At 38.6% G+C, this 18699-nt stretch overlaps 1 protein-coding gene across 1 annotated transcript in view; it reads left to right on the top strand.

Moving 5' to 3' along the window:
* The window catches only part of BBOX1 (gamma-butyrobetaine hydroxylase 1), a 62714-nt gene that overhangs the window by 25741 nt on the left and 18274 nt on the right, over nt 1–18699 (top strand). The window contains 1 exon segment of the mRNA XM_033118813.1: nt 10632–10830. Within this exon segment, the coding sequence (XP_032974704.1) occupies nt 10632–10830 (199 nt within the window).

Below are 18699 nucleotides of genomic sequence, written 5' to 3'. Positions count from 1 at the left end.
CCCCCTCCACAAACAGCTGAATTCCTACCTTTATCCAAGCTCTGTTTCCCAGATCACTTATTCCATTGTTTCTGTCTTGTCGAACTTCATCTATCTATTCTGCAAGGTCCAACTCATATCCCAACGAAGCCCTTTACCAATAATTCTACCCTATATTTATATTTATCCCTGAGCCATACCATAAAATATAGATAAGAAAGAAAGTAAACCCAGGAAATTGACATAATTTCACTGGTAACACTAAAATTCAATGCTATACTATAACAATGGAAGCATATACATTTTTCAAAAACAAAAATCGTTAGAATTTGTTAGGAGAGAAAGACTGTGGTGTGTCAAGAAAGCTCTTCACCTGTGAAACAACATCGTGTGATGAAAGCAGAATAGGTTTTGGGGTCAGTAGAGCTGGCTTTGACAATCTACTTTGTGAACTTGACTTAGTTTCACAAATGATCTGAGCCTCACTTTTTCTATATGTAAGAGGCAATGCCTCTCAGCTTGAGGATGTGCATAAATGATAAAATGTAAGTACTGTGCTTCATACAGTTCCTGCCACTCTGCGATACTCAAAACCTGTTAAGTCTTTTCCTTCTCGCATTTTTCCTCCAATTTAGAAAGCTATAAACATAGGAGCAGAAGCATAGTACAGAGCATCTGGGTAAGAGTCGACGGAGAGAAGAACCACAGTGGCATGATAGTATCTCATGCTTGAGTTCCCCATATGTGATGAATAATCATGTTATATTCCTGATGAAAAACATGAGAGTGGCTCAGAGGGAAACTATTGCCATGAAAAGGATTTTAATCATTCAGACATTGTTTTGGAGTCTGAGCCAAAATTTTACGTTCCTGGCAGATAGTTTGATTTAAATAAAATTAAGGAAGGCAGTGAAAAGACTGGTTAACTATGAACCTAATTTTAATCAGCGACTTAGAAATGTTTGCTGAAGCTGGGAAGATCAGCAAACTTGGGAGAAAGGGGCTGTGTTATCAATTAGTTAGTTAAAGACTGCTACAAAGGAAAATACCACCAATCAGCACAGATACTTTATATTTCATATATGAGCTAAAGACTTGGATGAAAAAATTCCAGACCCATAATAGGCACAATCTCATGACCATATATAAGCAGGTAATCTCTATGAGGAAGCTAAAGGAAAAGTATCTAAAGAAAACAAGACGCCTATACCAGGTGATAGGCAGAGTCTCTACGCACAACTTCAATGGGGTATAATGGAAGTTTCTAGCCCAGAATAAATTGATCAAGCAAAATATATGATGGACAGCCAAAAGGGAGATTTAAATGTGACTAACTTGGAGCAATAAGAAAAAATGAGAAAAATCAAAGGAAAAACGAACCTATGATGGGAGAAAATGGCCTTAGATAATCCTGCTACACACACTGTCTTTCCCATCTCAGTTGATGGCAACTCCATCTCACTGGCAGCAGGATCATCCTTGAGTCCTCTTTATCTCTCATACTACACATCCAATGTATCAAGAAAATCTGTTAGATCTATCACCAAAATAATCCAGAATCCAATCACATCTCACTGCCTTCACTACAATGCTCTGTCTGAACTACCAACATCATTTGCCCTCTTCTTCCTCTGTCTCTTCTCCTACTCCTCCAATCTTCACATTTTAAAAAGCATTGCTATATGCCAGGCAGGCACTAAGCTCAGTGCTAAATAGTTATTGCTCTATTTAATCCTAGCAATAACTTCACAGAGGATTATCATTACAACCGTTTTACACATGATGAAAATGAGGCTGATAGAAGTGCAGTAACTAGGCCAAAATCAAAGAGACGAGAAGAACTAGCAGAACCAAGATTTGACGAAAGAGCATCTGTTCTATTAAATACCAGTCATCTTCCCCTCCTCTATGTGGTCATAGCAATTTGTGGGCTGCTCTGTGTCACTGCAATTATTGCAATGAATGGTCAATGCCTGTGCATTTGACTGTCTCCCCCACTAGAGGGTTGGAATCTAGGGAAATAACTAATATTAGCAAACATTTATTGAGCATCTACCATTTACTATGAATTTATTCAGCAAATATATAATGAGTGTTTGCTAGGTGCCAGGCATTGTCCTAGGTGCTGGGGAGGCAGTGGTGAACAAAACAGAGAAAGTCCCTGTCCCTGATGAGTTTACAAATATACCTCCCATACACCAAATGAGGATAAGGACATGGACACAGGCAGGTGGGTGAATGTGGCGGTGGGAGTGTAGGGAAGTTCTCTTCTGAGTCCTTCTATTTTTTTACTGAATAAGAAGCAAAGTTATCACCTGTGCATGAGTAGGAGGAGGAAGTGTGGGAAGTTTGATGATAGAGAACCTGAGAAACAGTCAACTAGGGGAGTAGAAGAGTTCACTAGAGATTAGCAGGCATGCAATAAGATCAGTCATCAGAATGTTTTTCTCCAACCATGTTCAGCTGCTCTGGTTCAAATGCAGATTAATCAAGCACACTCTGGTGAGCTCTTGATAGATATCATCTTGTTTAAATTTCACAACAACCCTGCAGGTTGTTGTCATCTTGTAATTTCCAGATGAAAAAAATTGAACTAAGAGAATGTATCACTATCCGAAGGTCATGCAGATGGAGTATCAGAATTCAGACTTGAATCCAGAGCTGTCACTTGCAAACCTTAAGTTATTAACTTTGACACTATCAAATTGGACCAGAATCCTCATCTCTGTACGTGCTTAGTATGTCCTCAATGAATTAGCTTTGGAAAAGGAGACTTGGCTGACAGGCAAGTCTTACGTGTTTTGGTGACTACAAAGTTTCTATGAGTCAACAGAGTTGAGACTGCCAACAAAAAAGAGAAAAAGAAAGATCAATTAGATTTGGGCTGCATGAAGGAAAATACAGTAGTAGCGAGCCCACCGTTTGGTCATCTGCCAGACCACCCCTATAGTATTAGGTCTGATTCAAGACACCAGTGCATCAGCAAACTTGAACACACCATCCAAAGGAGAGCAAAAAGGATACTGCAGGGGTTGGAAACCATAAAACATGAAAAATATAGGGAAGAAAGAGGCTATTTAGTCTTGGAAAGAAAAACTTAGCACATTAGATGTCTTTATACACATCTCCGTGATTACCATATTCTGTGTGATTCTGGAGCACAGAATTAGAGCTTATAAGAAAGGTGTCACAGAGGTAGATTGTGCCTCAGTATAAGGAAGAAGCATGTGACAACTGAAGCTGTCCAACTGGAGATAATTGAAGGGTAAAGATATAACCCTCTTACATAGTATGGGCTGCTCCATGGGGAGATGTGTGCTGTGTAATTAAAAGTGATCAAAAGGGTGTTCTATCATCTTGTCATGTATGTCATAGGGAATAGTCATAGCAAGGAGAGCGGGTGAAACTAAATTTTCTGTTTGCCTTGCCAACTCTAAGAAAGTCTGGGATAATTATTTCCTTTCCAGATATCCTTTGGTACTTGTTTTCCTTCAACATACAACATTTTTTTTCGGAATATCAAATTATTTGTGTGGGTATTACAGCTCTGACATGCATTAGCTGTGTATCGTTGGGCAAATTATTTAATATCCTTGTGCCTATCTCCTCATCGATAAAATGGGAACAATAATAGAACCTCTGTTATGGGGTTGTTGTGAGGATTAATTAATCCATATAAAGAGTGTCTGGAATCCTAACTGTTCAATAAAAGTTAGCTTTCTTTTTTTTTTTTTTCAAGTATTAGGTTGGTGCAAAAGTAATTGCAGTTTAAAAGGTTAAAAATAATTGCAAAAATCGCAATTACTTTTGCACCCACCTGTATTATCACATACTGCCATTTAGTGTCGCTACATTGTTTTATGTGTTCTTGTTTGCCCCAACTAAGTGGTCACTCTTGTCACAGGGCTGAGCATATAGAATATACTAGGTACCTTGTAGTCCAAAACAAAAAATGTGTTTCTCTCCTTTCAAGCAACTTAAACTTGTTTAGAATCATCTTTTATACATCCTCAGGAAGACTTTTCGAGTTTGGTGAGAATATCACCTAAAGAAAAGGTTTCATGGATTTCTTCATCTTTTGAAATAATAAAGTATGCTCAGATACAATCTCATCTTTCAAGGGTTGCTTTTGGTTTCTAATGATCATTAGGAAAAAAAGCAAATATTTGTTCAGGATACAAAATATATTAGTTTTCTGAAAATCTACTGAGTGCTAACCCTGGTCTATGTACCAGGGAAAGATAGAAAAAGGAGCAAAAGGGGCTAGGCATAAAGATGAATTACACGATCTCCATAGTTTGTAAAGAACTTACAGTCCAATGAAAGAGACAGAGATGAGGTCCCACCCGACCCACCCTTGCTTACTGTTCCATTTCATCTGCTACATGCCCCTGTTGCCTCATGTGTTCTAGCCTAAGTGACTTTCAGTTCTTCCAACAAGCTAAGAAATTCCCCATCTTCCTACTGTCCCTCCTGCTGGGATACTCATCTGCCTGCCCTCTGCATGACTGGCTTCTGTCACCTCTCAGGATATGGCTTAAATAGCATCGCTTCAGCTAGTCCTTTCATAACTGCCATGTCTAAATAGGTTCCTCATCCATCTCCCAATAATTGGCAAGATACCCTGTTACCCCCATACTAAGCAAAGTAAACATTGCTACGATGTTTACGTTTACATGCTTATCTGTTTGCTTCCTTGTTTATTTACTGTTTCCCCCACAAGGACAGCAATCAAATCTATTTTTATTCTTTAGCCTAGCAAGACTTTCAACAAATATGTGTCGAATACATGAAAGATCATTGCAGCATAATGTGGCAACCACTGCTACTGTGGCATGTGTCCATGCTGGGGGACCAGAGAAGGCAGCCATCTTACCCACTCTGGCAGACACTGAAGGAGGGCTTTGTGGAGACTGTCGGTGCCCCACCATAGCCACTCAGCACTCTTCTCATATTTGCAGGCAGCTTCCTGTTGCACAATTGCCACTGTGCTTGCTGGAGGGCTGCTTCTACCTGAGGGACATGCTTAGCCAGCACACAGGGAAGGCCAGAAAGACTCAGTGAGGGGTGGGCACGGGTGGCCTGTGCATCTCAGCTTCCTTGCCCATGGGTGGAACAACTCTGAAGTATATTCCACAGTGTTGCCACGAGGTCCAGCAGTGCTGAGCCTCTCCTGCCAAAAGCAGTAACCCACTCATTAAAACACTTTCCCTGTCTTACCTTCCCACCTCCTATTTCAGTGCTCCCAAGACATCTCCTTAATAAAGTGCTTGCATTCAAATCTTCATCTCAGGGTCAGAAGACCTCAATCTAGGAGAGGATAGGTCACCAGAGTCTTGAAAGACATGTAGCATTCACTAAACAAGAAGTAAAAGACGGCAGGATCCCCTTAGCACAGAGAAGAACATAAAAGCCCTATTTCCACTCAGGTGACTTTCCTCTACTAAGGGTCAGATTTTTGTTTTGACTGGACCCCTACAAAGTATTTATAGGAAAAGATGGGTAGAGATTGGCAGATCCCCAACACACAATAGCACAGTTCAGTGCAGGTGGACAGAAGGCCCTAAACTCTTGAAATAACACATTGCAACTCAGCATGCTGCACTCACGAATCTCGAACTAAAGAGCTCCTTTGTGTCTTTTCTTTTTGACATACAACTTTGGATCCAGGAATGTGATGCTTAAGCCCCAAAAAGGAAACCTTGTACAAATGGTTCCTTGAAAGCCAGCGTGTAACCTGTTCGTAAACTTTATGATGTGTGAAGCATATGTTCAAGGAAGTATTTATTAGGAGGGCCATAAGTTAAATTAGACAGGGTAGTCCATGCCTTAAATATTTCGTCATTTTCCATACTGTTTATGTATCCAGACCCAAGTGTGAAATTTAAATTTGCTTTTGATGTAATCACCTGACAAATGATTTACTCTAGTCCAACGTGTTTACATTTGGGTCCCCATAGTTATGTTTTCCAGTTGGGGAAGACTGGAAAAAATACTTTTAAAGTACATTATATTAACATTAAATAACATTTTCAAAGTTAAAGTTTCTGTGCAGAGATCATAGAATTACTAGTGGATTTAACAAAATGTAGTTTATTTCTCATGAAAATTAGAGTGTTTTATATTCGGGATATTATGATAAATCTGGAAACTGGTTAGTCACAGTGCTGTCTCTGAAAGTGACACTTAGCAAAACCTATGTGAGTGGTTCAGATTAGGACACAGGTTCTGCAATGGTCTGTGGCTTTTGGTCGCTGATTTCTGCAAAGCTCCTGCCAGGGCACACCAAAATGAGAGCTCTAGTTGGAAAGTGGTAAACTCTGCAGAACTTAAAAATCTTTGTAACAACACTCCGATAGTAAAATCCAGTAGATTTGAATTATTTATAGTTCATAATGTGCTGTCTATGGTATGATAGCCTTGCTTTACACTGGATTATCTTTGTGTGAACACAGTTAATTTTATACATGTAAAGGGTAACATATAACATATTTACTGAAAGAATCTAACTCATTATGTATTTTTAAAACAGAAGGTATTGTGTGTGTGTGTGTGTGTGCACGTGCATGTGTGTTTGAGAGCATATGTGTGTGTGTGTTATTTTCTAATGGGAAAGTCTTATAGAAACAACATTCACTGAAACATGCTATAAATATATAGAGGGGTATATAGTGCGTGTCCTAAGCAGATGCTTCTGAAATCCACAAAGTAGTCAAAATACAAACTCAAAGTTTTAAAAACATTTTACATCTAGTGAAAATGTTTTTTCAATCGTTCTTTATTATGTTTCCTTGCCACCTAGTCACCAAAACTCTCTGGAAAGTGATAATTAAGTGAAACCAAACTGACATGGGTCACTGAAATACGGTGGCATAAATTAAAGAATAGAAACTAGCTGATTTTAAAGCCATGGTTCATTTCACAAAAGGTGAATAGCAGTGTTGTTGTGGTGTTATGCAATGGAACCTACTCATAATGTTTTTTCTGCATTTAAAATCCTGACTAGGAGCCAAGCTTTATCTTTAAACACCCATGCTTGAGCAAGTTCAGACAAAGTGTTTCTAACTGCAACTTGCCCTGCTTTCTTTTTTATCTAGTAGATTTCCTTCATAAGAGACAAAATAAGCTATGGACATTCAGACATAGGACATAAAAATACACATGATGACAGTATTTCAAGGCATCAAATGTTTATTTGATGTGTAACTACACTAAAATTATAGACTTTGGAATCAGTCACCTGGATTTGACGAACTGGCTCTGCAAATCATTAGCTACACGACTTGGATCTCTTTCTTTCTCTGTAACATGGGGATAATGAAAGTATATATTGCATATGTTTATTGTGGACATTAAAAGAAATAACATATGGGAAGCACCTAGCACTACTCAGCAAATATTAGCTAGTACTATTATTCTCATTATTAGCCTACTGTGTGCCAAGAACTGTACTAGACTCCTTATCCAATATCACTGCATGGTCCACAAAAGACCTGCAAAGTAAATATAATTATGGCTATTTCATAAATTAAGAGACAGAGACTCAGAGAAGAGACCAAGAAACTAGCTGATAAGAGGCAGAGAATGATTTAAACCCAGGTCTCTATGCCTCCATACTGTCTCACACAGTACTGTCACATGTGGCTATTTAAATTTAAGTTTCAATTAGTTAATATTAAGTAAAGTAAAAAATGTAGTTCCTCAGTTCCACTTGTCACATGTCAAGTCTCAATAGCCATATGTTGCCAGTAGCTATGGTACTCAGTAGTGTAGGTATAGAGTATTTCCATCATCACAGAAGTTCCATTTGACAAGCCTGCAATCTAGACCACACTAACTGTCCAGGATGGTTTGTTCTCAATAAGACATAAGATTTTCTTCTAAATCTTACAATGAAGGTTCATCAATTACTTAACTCTTTGTAATAAAGACAACACATCTGCGATAGATGGCCATACAGACAATACTAATCTATCTAACAGTCTGCGCAGGAATGGAAATACCTGTCCTCAACCAGATCATCACAGTGTCCAAGGACTCGGAGAATCCTCAGCTATGGTGTAGACAATCTTTTTTGTTCAACGGTAAAAACTAATGGCAATGGGAAATCTTAAAGCCAATGTGAAAATGGCAGATGAGTCTCTAAATCACCTCCACCTGTAATACTCTGCAGGACTGTCATTTCCATTTGGGGTCAATAAGCTTTAAATTATTTTCAATATTTTTTTCAGTTTCTAGACACAGCCCACCTAGGGGAAGCTTTGGAAGAAGGAGATGGTGATTTGTTATTTACGTCCTCAATACTGATGTTTTGCCCAGGAAACTTTTCTCCTCACTGGTAGCCAAATGACTTTCCTAATTAGGTAGCCAATAGGCAATATTTACGACATTTATCACCTTCTTTTTGCAGACCTTTTGGATTGGTTTCAGGTATTACCATCTGGAGACTTTAAATGCAAAGAGCAAATGGGGTGGCAAAGCAAACAACCACTGTAATCCAATATTCAAACCAAAGCCAAGAAAACGGTTGCCTCTTTGAGAAAAGGCTCTTTCCTATGAAACCAACCTTGTTTGATTTTAGAAGAAAGAGTTGAGGCATGAGGGTCAGACTGGGGAATTTTATGCATGTAAAAGAGTAGCTGGCATCCTAGAAGGATCGTTAGATAAAAGATCAGATCTGATACCTCCACGATATCCTGAACATACCTCAACTATACTTCATACTTCATCTATCAAATTGTGTTTTAATTTCCAGCTCCCATGTCCAATTCTCCCACAGACTATGGGCTCCTTAAAACCTACTGCCTACCATAATCCCTTGTGACATGGTAAAATATTAGGCTTCTTGACAAGATAAATGAACGAATAATTATTGAGTAGCTAACATAATCAAAGAATAACAAGAACCTGTATGTTAAACCACTTCCCCTCAAAAAAAAAAAAAGTACCTGTATTGATCATAATCCCCAAAGCTTCACACCTCATTGTCTGTTATTGCTTTAGCCAAACTGCTTTGGCATAATACAGTGGCCCACGTGCTGAGCTGCTTCTCTTTGCCAAAGTGATTTAGTGATATTAAATTCTAAGGTTTTCTCAAATGTAAGAAGCACTTGATAAGCAATGCTTCGGAAAAAAAAAAAAAGAGCACGAACAGGCCCTTGTTCTTTCAGCTCTGGTTAGACCCAAAGAGAGAGAAAAATTAAAATGAATGAGAAATTAGGAATCAGTGGCTGGATATAGGCTCAACTTCCTGAGAAGATACAACAAGTCACTTGGGCCCGTGGAATGTATTTGGTACTATAGAATATTAACATAGTCCGAAAGAATTAATGCAGCCACAGGTAGACCTAATGTATAGTTTGCAAATTAGGTCCCAGAGGTTCTGCTTTGTTTCACAAGCTGTTAGGCTTAATAGCCCAGAAACTTTGGCAGTATATGCATTTGTAGTCTGATTGGATCTTCCAGCTTACTCACCTCTGCAAATGCTCTTATTACAACTAGCCAGTAGAAGAGCAGGAAGTGGCTTCCTGCAACTGCCTGAATCTTTTCACCACTAAAGCTGCTGACTCCTAAAAAATCCCTGTGTCTGCAGAAAACAGTCATGAAGACGTTAGAGGGAATGATGATTTCCAGTCTACAAGTACTACAATGGGACACCTCCTTTTTAAACGAGAGGGGTAGGGGGTAGGTCAGGTTGTGTTCTGTAACATGATGTATATTCCCCAGTTAAAAAAGTGAGGCATTGTTCAGAAGATATTGAGAACATAACATCTCATTCTGTTACTTGTTAGGAAGATTGCCTTCCAAAAGCCCATTATTTCCTGAAAAACTGAAAAAATCAAATGGATTAGTTAGAGTTAGGTCTTTCCTGAATGTAGGTGTTAATATCTGAGTTATTTCTCTTGGCAAAATTACTTTTCCTCTATGTTCCACCTCCTTTTGGAGGACCTAGTTTGCAAGCAAATTATTTTTACATTTGTTTTCCTTTCTGTTTTTTCACGTAAACATTGTTATGAGTGTCTAATCACAAGGAACCAGAGAGCTAAGGCAGGCATTTGACTTTATCACCTGTGGCATTATCACCAAGGTGTCTATGCACCCCAGGACCACACCTTTCATCTTTTTTTCCCCCGTGGTCAGCTTTTGCTGACTCCAAAGAACAATTTGACCCCAGAGAAAGCTTCTTATCGGGTGAAATAAGAGAAAAGAAGGAACTACCATGGCAAACACTCCACCCACCCCCAGAGAAGGGCATATGATGTTCTGATTTTATCATCTACTTGAATTTGAACAATATGACTTAGTTGTTAAAACACACAATGTCTCAAAGTTAGTTCCAAACAGTGTTCAGGCAGAGAATCCCTAAGGACATACGGATCAAAAGCCATCTATAAACTAAACGACACATTCTTGACAAACTTAGTATAATGAATACCCATCATGGTTCAGGCACAGCTGTAGGCAGGGGGCATATAGTAGATCAGCATGGCTCCCGGGAGGAAAATCTAGTAAACTGGCATTTGTGATGATTGAAATTTAGTAAATTCCATGATAAATCAAAGGTTACCTCCAGTCCCTTCTGTGAGGTTATCACTGTATATAAAAACAATGTAATCCCATCTGTTTTTTTTTTCATTTTTCTTAATTCACAGAATGTCAGTACTGGGGCTCAGAGCTCCAGCTACCTACTCTGGACTTTGAAGATGTTTTAAGAAATGATAAAGATGCACACACGTGGCTCTCCAGCCTCAAGAAAGTAGGCATAGTGCGACTCACAGGAGCATCTGACAAACGAGGAGAAGTTTTAAAACTTGGGAAAAGAATTGGTTTCCTTTATCTCACATTTTATGGGTGAGTCACTAATCATTTGCATTCTACCATTATATAAAAAGTTCCATGTACTTCTCAGAATGGGGACTCTTTTGGTTGGAGATACAGAAATTCCCATAGTATCTTGACAGGAAGTCTGATGGGAAGATGAGACTAAAGGTTGGATTTTTCTGAGAATGACTGGCATTTTTAAGAAACCTAAAAGCACAAAGACATCAGACGCCAAAGACATCAGGCTAGTTTAAGGTGGTGTATTATTAGTTTGCTAGGGCTGCCATAACAGAATATCATAGATTGGGTGGCTTACACAACAGGAATTCATTTCCTCACAGTTCTAAAGCCAGAAGTCCAAGACCAAGTGCCAGCAGGGTTGGTTTCTGGTGAGAGCTCTTTTCCTGACTTACAGATGGCCACCTTCTCACTGTGTCCTCACACAGACTTTCCTCTGTGCACCCACACTCCCAGTATCTGCTCCTCTTCTTATAAAGACACCAGTTCTATAGGCCCATACTTGTGACCTAATTTAAACTTAATTACCTCCTTATAGGTCCTATCTCCCAATATAGTCACATTGGGGGTTAGGGCCTCATCATATAAATTTTGGAGGGACACAATTTAGTCCATAACAGGTAGGCTGGAATACTGTGTTTCTCCAAGATTTTTATAATATACTTGGCTTTACAAATGTTAAAGTTGATTAAAGTTTTACCTCCCAAGAATTGGCACAAAATAAAACTAGGCCCTGAGGAATTGAAACCCACCACCAGATGTATTAAAAAAGATAAAATTCACATGCAGAAAATTAAGTCTATGCACTTAAGCAAGTGACAGGAAATATAATTGATTGTAACTTTGGAACAAGAGGCTGTTTGCATAAGAATTGCCTGGGAGGTAAAACTAGTTATGGATGGCGAAACATTAACAGGAAAGAAACCCTTCTCTGGAAGTGGGGGTATGAGTGTATTGCTAATCTTTAGAGTGAGACACTCATGGAAGATGGAGACAATTCTTCTTTGGCTCATAGAGAACATTGGAAGTGAAGAGAACCTTCAAAATCCAAAGGTTGCAAACTAGTGGCTCACAGGCTATATTCAGTGTGTTTTGTTTGGCCCACATGATGTTGAAAGAAAATGAAATTAGTCATCAGTACTTAAAAACTGGAAGATTTTATATTAAATATGGACCTGACTTTTCTTGAAAAATCAAATCTGGCAACAACTGAGCCTAAATGCCTTCATGGCAACAACCTGCTGGACAGACAAAGGTCAGACACTTAAGTTCATGAACTTACCCTAGAAATAGTGCTACATACCTCATTGCTGAATATCACTACAGTCACCTTCAAAGTACTCCCCTTGGGAAGCTATGCACCAACACCAGCACCTAGTCCACCCTTCAAAGCAATTTTGGAATTCTTTTTCTGGAATGGCCATCAGAGCTGTCATCTTATTACCCTTGATGTCCTGAATGTCATCAAAATGTCTTCCTTTCAATATTTCCTTTATCTTCAGATAAAGAAAGAAGTCATTGGGGGGCAGATCAGGTGAGTAGGGAGAGTGTCCCAATACGGTTATTTGTTTCCTGGCTAAAAACTCCCCCACAGACAGTGCCTTGTGAGCTGGTGCAGTGTCATGATGCAAGAGCCATGAATTGTTGGCGACAAGTTCAGGTCGTCTAACTTTTTCACGCAGCCTTTTCAGCACTTCCAAATAGTAAACTTGTTTAAGTGTTTGGTCCAGCTGGTACAAATTCATAACGAATAATCCCTCTGAAATCAAAAAAGCTTGGCAACATCAGTGCAACAATTTCACGAACTTAATTGTCAGCCCATGTAAGTAAAGGCTGCCCCTTGCAGAGTGCACATGCTCCCTCTCCAGTTTACCAAAGTCCTTCTCCAACCTCAGATCTGCAAGGGCCCTCCTCGCCTTTGAGTCGAGCACCTGTTATCTATAGTAAGACCTCGTTTGTCAGTAAACAGAGGATGAAAAATATTCAACCATTTGCCCCCAATGATTTGAGCAAGTTTATTCGTGATAGAAGACTCTATCATGTTTAAATTTGGACAACCCAGCCCCCACCTCCTCCCCAAGAACTTACTTTTTACCATTAGCTAACTTGTGTCATATAAAATTTATACCTTCCGTACATCTGCAAAAATTTGAATGGCCTTAGAGATTATAGCAGTAACAACAGGCAAATGAAATAAAATGAAAAGCTTTGGCATTACTAAGAGCCTCAACAATACTACTTGGTTTTTATTTAAATTTCACAACTTTTTGAAATAGATGTTATCCCCCAGTTCACGGATAAGGAATCTGAAGCCCAGAGAAGTAAACTATAACCCACGTTCCCAGAGGTAGTAAGAAAGGAACCAGAGCTGGAATCTGGATCTGTTCTATTCCTGAGCTTCCTAATCCATCTCACTATCAATAATATGAAGCAAGAACATGGAAAAAATGTTTTCAGGAACGGGATATAAACAGAACACTTCAAAATAAATCTATGTTGTTTCACTTAGTTTAGACTTTTTGTATCTATGCCAACATATTTCACAATTTCATAACAGTGTTCAAATTAGGGGTTCTTTGTTGTAGTTCCCTAACTCCCACATCCATCCGTGTCATTAAGGGTCAGAGTCTGAGTCCTAATTTATGACTTGTGTTTTGTTTTGTTTTGTTTTGTTTTGTTTTTTGTTACAAATCCTAAAAAATAATTTGGCCACTGATCTAATATTGTGAAATGTATTGGAATAAATATTAAGGTTTTTGTGAAAATAAATCAGACCTTCTATTCCATTTCCTTTGTCCAAGACATTTGCATCCAACCAGATAAATTTAACCCGCTCAATCCCGCCTTCCACAGATGATCATTTTTCTTTCCTGAATCTCAAACTATATAGCACAGGCCAAGAAATGCTTTTCTTGCCACCTTGCTACTCCCACCACTGATGATCAGAATCTCTCCTTTTGGGGGTACTTTTTAATTCCCTATCTTAAGAACTTACGGAAGAGAACAGTTTTGTTGTTGTTGCTTTGTCCTTACTTGTTTATTTGCTTATGGGGCGGGGTGGGGGGGTGGTGGTAAAAAAAAGAAAAGTGAATATTTTCCCTGAAGTTATTTTTTTTCTGTCCCTTTCCATGGTAATGTCAGAAAGTAATACTAAAGTTTGGGTAACATAAGATTTAAAAGAGGATATTTAGAATATGGTCCTCAACCTCAGCTGTATATGGGAATAGCCAACTTAGAAAATACTAATATCTGGGTCCATTGTCCAGAGATTTTTTTTATAACAGGACTTGGATTTGGCCTGAGTATCTGGATTTTTTAAGACTCTGCAAGTGATTCTCATGTGCAGCAATGATTACAAACCTCTGGTTGAGAGAAAGAGGTACTTTATGAGAAGACAGATCTCAATTGGCAAAGAACTTGGGTGCTTTACATCTTCTGAGCTCTAACAATGATGTACACTAAATGGCATTTATCATGTTCTTCGCTGTACTGTGCTAATGCCTGGACATGAGTTATCTCACAACTGAATCAGTAGCTGCTTTAATCAGGGTCCCTCTCTTTCATATCTTTGTTCTCCACTGGCAAAGTGCCTTACTCTTGTTTGAGAAAACAATTGGTTGGTGAGTGAGTGGAATGACTAAATGAAGGCAATAAATAGTGGAGAAGATGGACTAACAAAAATAGGAGAGGGATAGAGAAAAGAAAGTGGGTAAAGTCAAAGGTAAACTTTACTTTCTGTGTAGATTTTTCGAGGAGCCTGATTTCTACTCTTACTCAGATACCCAAAACAATAATATCATGGTGTTACTTTACCCATGCCTCCCTTGGGATCTAATGCCCACCTAGCACTTTTCCATTCAAATAGGATTATATTTGGAGAATTTCAATTGCATGGATCTAAAATGAGAAGCATAATATCTAGTTTTGGTTTTCAGCTATCATCTCAATTGTTACATGGTTGAATAAACAAAAACAGTAGATTCCAGCATTTTGTGCAGTTTCAGTATATATTAGGTTGGTGCAAAAGTAATTGCCGTTTAAAAGGTTAAAAGTAATTGCAAAAGCCGCAATTATTTTTGCACCAACCTAATAGTAAGCAAAGAATAAATGTTTAATGAATAAATGTGTGCCTAGGTGTTTTTAAAGGACTATAATGCAATAGTAGATGAACGCAATAATTATTAGAGCATTTCATAATTATAAAATTATGTTCCACTCCTAAATCAGAAATGGCAATAGCTTTGAGGGCAAAAGCGCATGTCATTTTCCACATCTATATTTTTTCAGACACTTGTCATTATTTTGTCAGTGCATCATTTAGACAGTATTTTTTTCTCGCAACCATGTGAAATGCTCAGTAAATTACTACCTTGATGAAAGCATTCCTCATCAAGAATATGAGTTGCTAAAGAAACGTCCATTGTCAATGTTATCAAATATACATACTTGGGGAACGGTATATAAAATGATACCTTCTTCAGGAAGATTTAAACCACTGATTTGGGACAGCATAGTTTTTACAGAGTGGAGCCAAATGTCTCCTCCCATGTCCCTGACACCTCCAAAAGTCAATGAACCGTAGTTTTCTGGATAATTTCTTCAATAAAAAAATTTATTGAAGAAATTATCTGACTTTTATAACATAATTTAATCCAATGGAAAACAGTCATTTATAGTGCCATCTTCAGTGAATATACCAAGTTAGATGTTTTCAAAAAATGCATCCCACAGAGTAAATCCAAAAGAAAGTACAGTCACTGTCAATCAAACAGAATGTCTTTAACAGTGGTACCATTTTTTTACTCCTCTATGCAAGAACTATTTCTTAAACACTACTGTGTACAAGGCACTGTGCCAGGCATTTTTTTTCTGAACTAGAGTTGGGTTTCTACTTTATGGAAAACTATCTTTGCTGTATACGGGTGAATATAAATATTTGAGTTGACTTCATTTAAATAATCTGGACCGATAAAAATTCCATAAAACCAGCCAATACACTGAAAAGTAACCCTGGACTTCTGACATTACACATGAGGGAATCTGACTGTTGGTGCACGCCAACAGTAGTTACAGTTTGGGTATTACTTTAGTGCACAAGTTAAGGTAGTGCACACCGGACGGGTGATGCTCTCCCTGCACGGTGCAAAGCATGGTCAAGATGGGGCAATACCCAGCTAGCAATATGGCCACTGGAGAAAATAAAGCCAGACTCCTCAAGGAACAAGACAAACAAATGAAGAGACACAGACAAAAACTCAGAGACACAGACAATAGCTTAGTGGTTACCAGAGGGTAGAGGGGGAGGGAGGGGTAGATGAGGGTAAAGGGGATCAAATATATGGTGATGGAAGGAGAACTGACTCTGGGTGGTGAACACACAATGTGATACATAGATGATGTATTACAGAATTGTACACCTGAAAGCTGTACAACTTTACTAACAATTATCACCCCAATAAATTTTAATTAAAAACATAAAAAAGCCAGACTCCCCAAAGTTTACACAGGCTACCATTGTATAAATAGGTGTGGCATTAATAAATGTATATATAATTAAGACTCTATACTGCCATACAGCCCATCCTCCCATCACAAGCTAATCCAACTAGACGGCAGTTTTTTGTTTTTTTTTTCTTTATCTTAAGCCATTCTTCCCCATTCCAGCCCATCCCATCAAATAGAGCTGGTAAGGGACAGGCCCTTTCTCTTTCATTTTTTGCTCAGGATTGCTTCCCTCCTTCCCACTGAGGACCTTCTTTCCTCCAAATGCACCGCGCCCTTGCTTTTCCATCTCCCAGTGTTTATTCTGCCTACATTCTGCCCCAAGTCATGCTTTGTTTTTTGCCTTCTTTTTGGCCTTTCTTTCTTTTCTCATTTAACCTGTTAACCTTTGTACTGTATCCTTCCAACCACCACCCCTGCTACATTGTCCCTTGATCTGGCAGCCTCTGCAGCTCTAGGTAAAAGAACCCATTTTCCAGCTTTTGCTCTGTGAGGTCCCCACCAGCTTCTCATCCCGAAGTTTGGGGCATTATAATAAAACAAAGGAAGGATTTTACTCCTCACCCAAGTGAGCCAGTTTTGCATTCCGAATGGCCCATCAGGAAAAAGAAGTGACATTCTCTTCTCTCCCACATATTCTTAAATCTAGTAAGTCAATTTCTATTTTCTGAAGATGCTACTCTTAGTGGTAATGTATGCAGGAAAGAAAACGAACAACTTTGTTTTAAGATATCACTACTGTTGTTTGTTTGCCGGATTGTAATAATGAATGCTGGTCACGGTCTTTTGAGAGTATAATTTTGATAAGACAACACTGAGAAGTTCAGACGGTCTTCCCTGAAAAGGCAAAATCATATCTTGAAAATTCCTTTTATAATTAGTTGGACAACTATATAAACTGAGAAGGTCAGTGTATTATTATTTGCATAAGCTCCTGTGTTCAGGGAGCAGTGGGGAAGGGGATCGGAAGGTGTTTGTGTAGGTATGACACAAACCTACACAAAGAGGGGGAGGATGATTCAGCGTCATTTTTTTTTTAAGTGTTTACCACCAAAATGTATATAACTAGTTATGCAGTTTGTAACTACCAATCTGAATAATCTTTGAAAATAAGGTATGCAAATCTCATTTCCATTGCCACTGTCAGGCCGAGCCCCTTTCAAGCAGAAATGGTGACCTAATCAAGATTATACCTTTAGTACTAGCTCAGTGCCTCACACACAGGAAATTTTAATGAAAGGGAATGTGTGCTGAGATATTGAGGACTTCCATTTGGTCAAGACCTCAAAATTCTTTCTTAGCATTATTGACATTTACCAGTCCTTAGAAAACTAACCTCATGAGCAACTCTGAGTAACCCTTCTTCATCAGAAAGTCAATCAGAAGATTACAACTTTCAACCTTAGCTCACAAGACTGCCTTCAGTCCAGAACAGATCCCAGAAGTGCAGATTTTCTTCTTTCTAAGAATGTTTTATTTCCTGGCTTAAGCAAGTTGCATTTAATACATGTAGCAATGTTTAGACTAATAAGAATAATGAGGTGAAAATGAAAAAATATGTTTTTCTGAAACACTAACCTCAGGAATAAAGTAAAGATGGTGAGAAACAGTGAAGAAAAGGGGTAAAAGTAAAGAAACATAGGTCTTGGTAGTAGTCACATTGTATCTTGTGGAAACAAGCATGGAAACTGTGTAATTGCTGAATAAAACGTATAAGGCCACACACTGTAGTGAAAAAGATAAATAAATACTGTGGAACACTTAGTTTCAAAGAGTTTAGGAAGGAATTGAGAACCCAACACCCCACAGCATCTGTATTGCATTACTGCCCGGAGAGCTGCTCACAGGACCAATGCGGAAACAGAATTTAATCATAGCTTCACCACTGGCTATTTGTAGGTGAGAATTTGATCTAAACTTTTCGTGCAATTTCCCAGAGCTCTATGACTCTCCTCAACTGAGGACTTATTTCTCTCTTTCTATAGGAGTGTTTTAATATCTATCATGCCCTTTCAGGCCTTTGGATGAAAATTTGCCACGAAAAAGGAAAATGCTACTACGTAGCTTTGCATCTACATGAGTGCGTTGCATGCAGGCTTCGTTGGATGAATAAAATAATGTCAAACAAAATGTTTCTAATGGGCTGTTTGTCAAATACACCAGCCAGTCAAGAATTAACAAAATTGAAATGGCTTCTGGGGAGTATATCTCCTTTCCAGTATTCACTGGATTTCTGCTAGCATTTCTGTAAGCCAGCCCAGCAGCATTTCACACATTAGGTTGTATGAGAGATTGAGGGTGTATGAGTGAAAAATATTATTATTCCTTGGCATCTGGCCCTTAGAAATTGCTACTGCCATTAGCACTGCCTCCAAATTT

Source organism: Rhinolophus ferrumequinum, chromosome 11, assembly GCF_004115265.2.
Source record: "Rhinolophus ferrumequinum isolate MPI-CBG mRhiFer1 chromosome 11, mRhiFer1_v1.p, whole genome shotgun sequence".
In the NCBI taxonomy this organism is placed as follows: Eukaryota; Metazoa; Chordata; class Mammalia; order Chiroptera; family Rhinolophidae; genus Rhinolophus; species Rhinolophus ferrumequinum.
The sequence above is the reverse complement of the archived record's forward strand: the minus strand, read 5'-3'. Positions and strand labels throughout refer to the sequence as shown.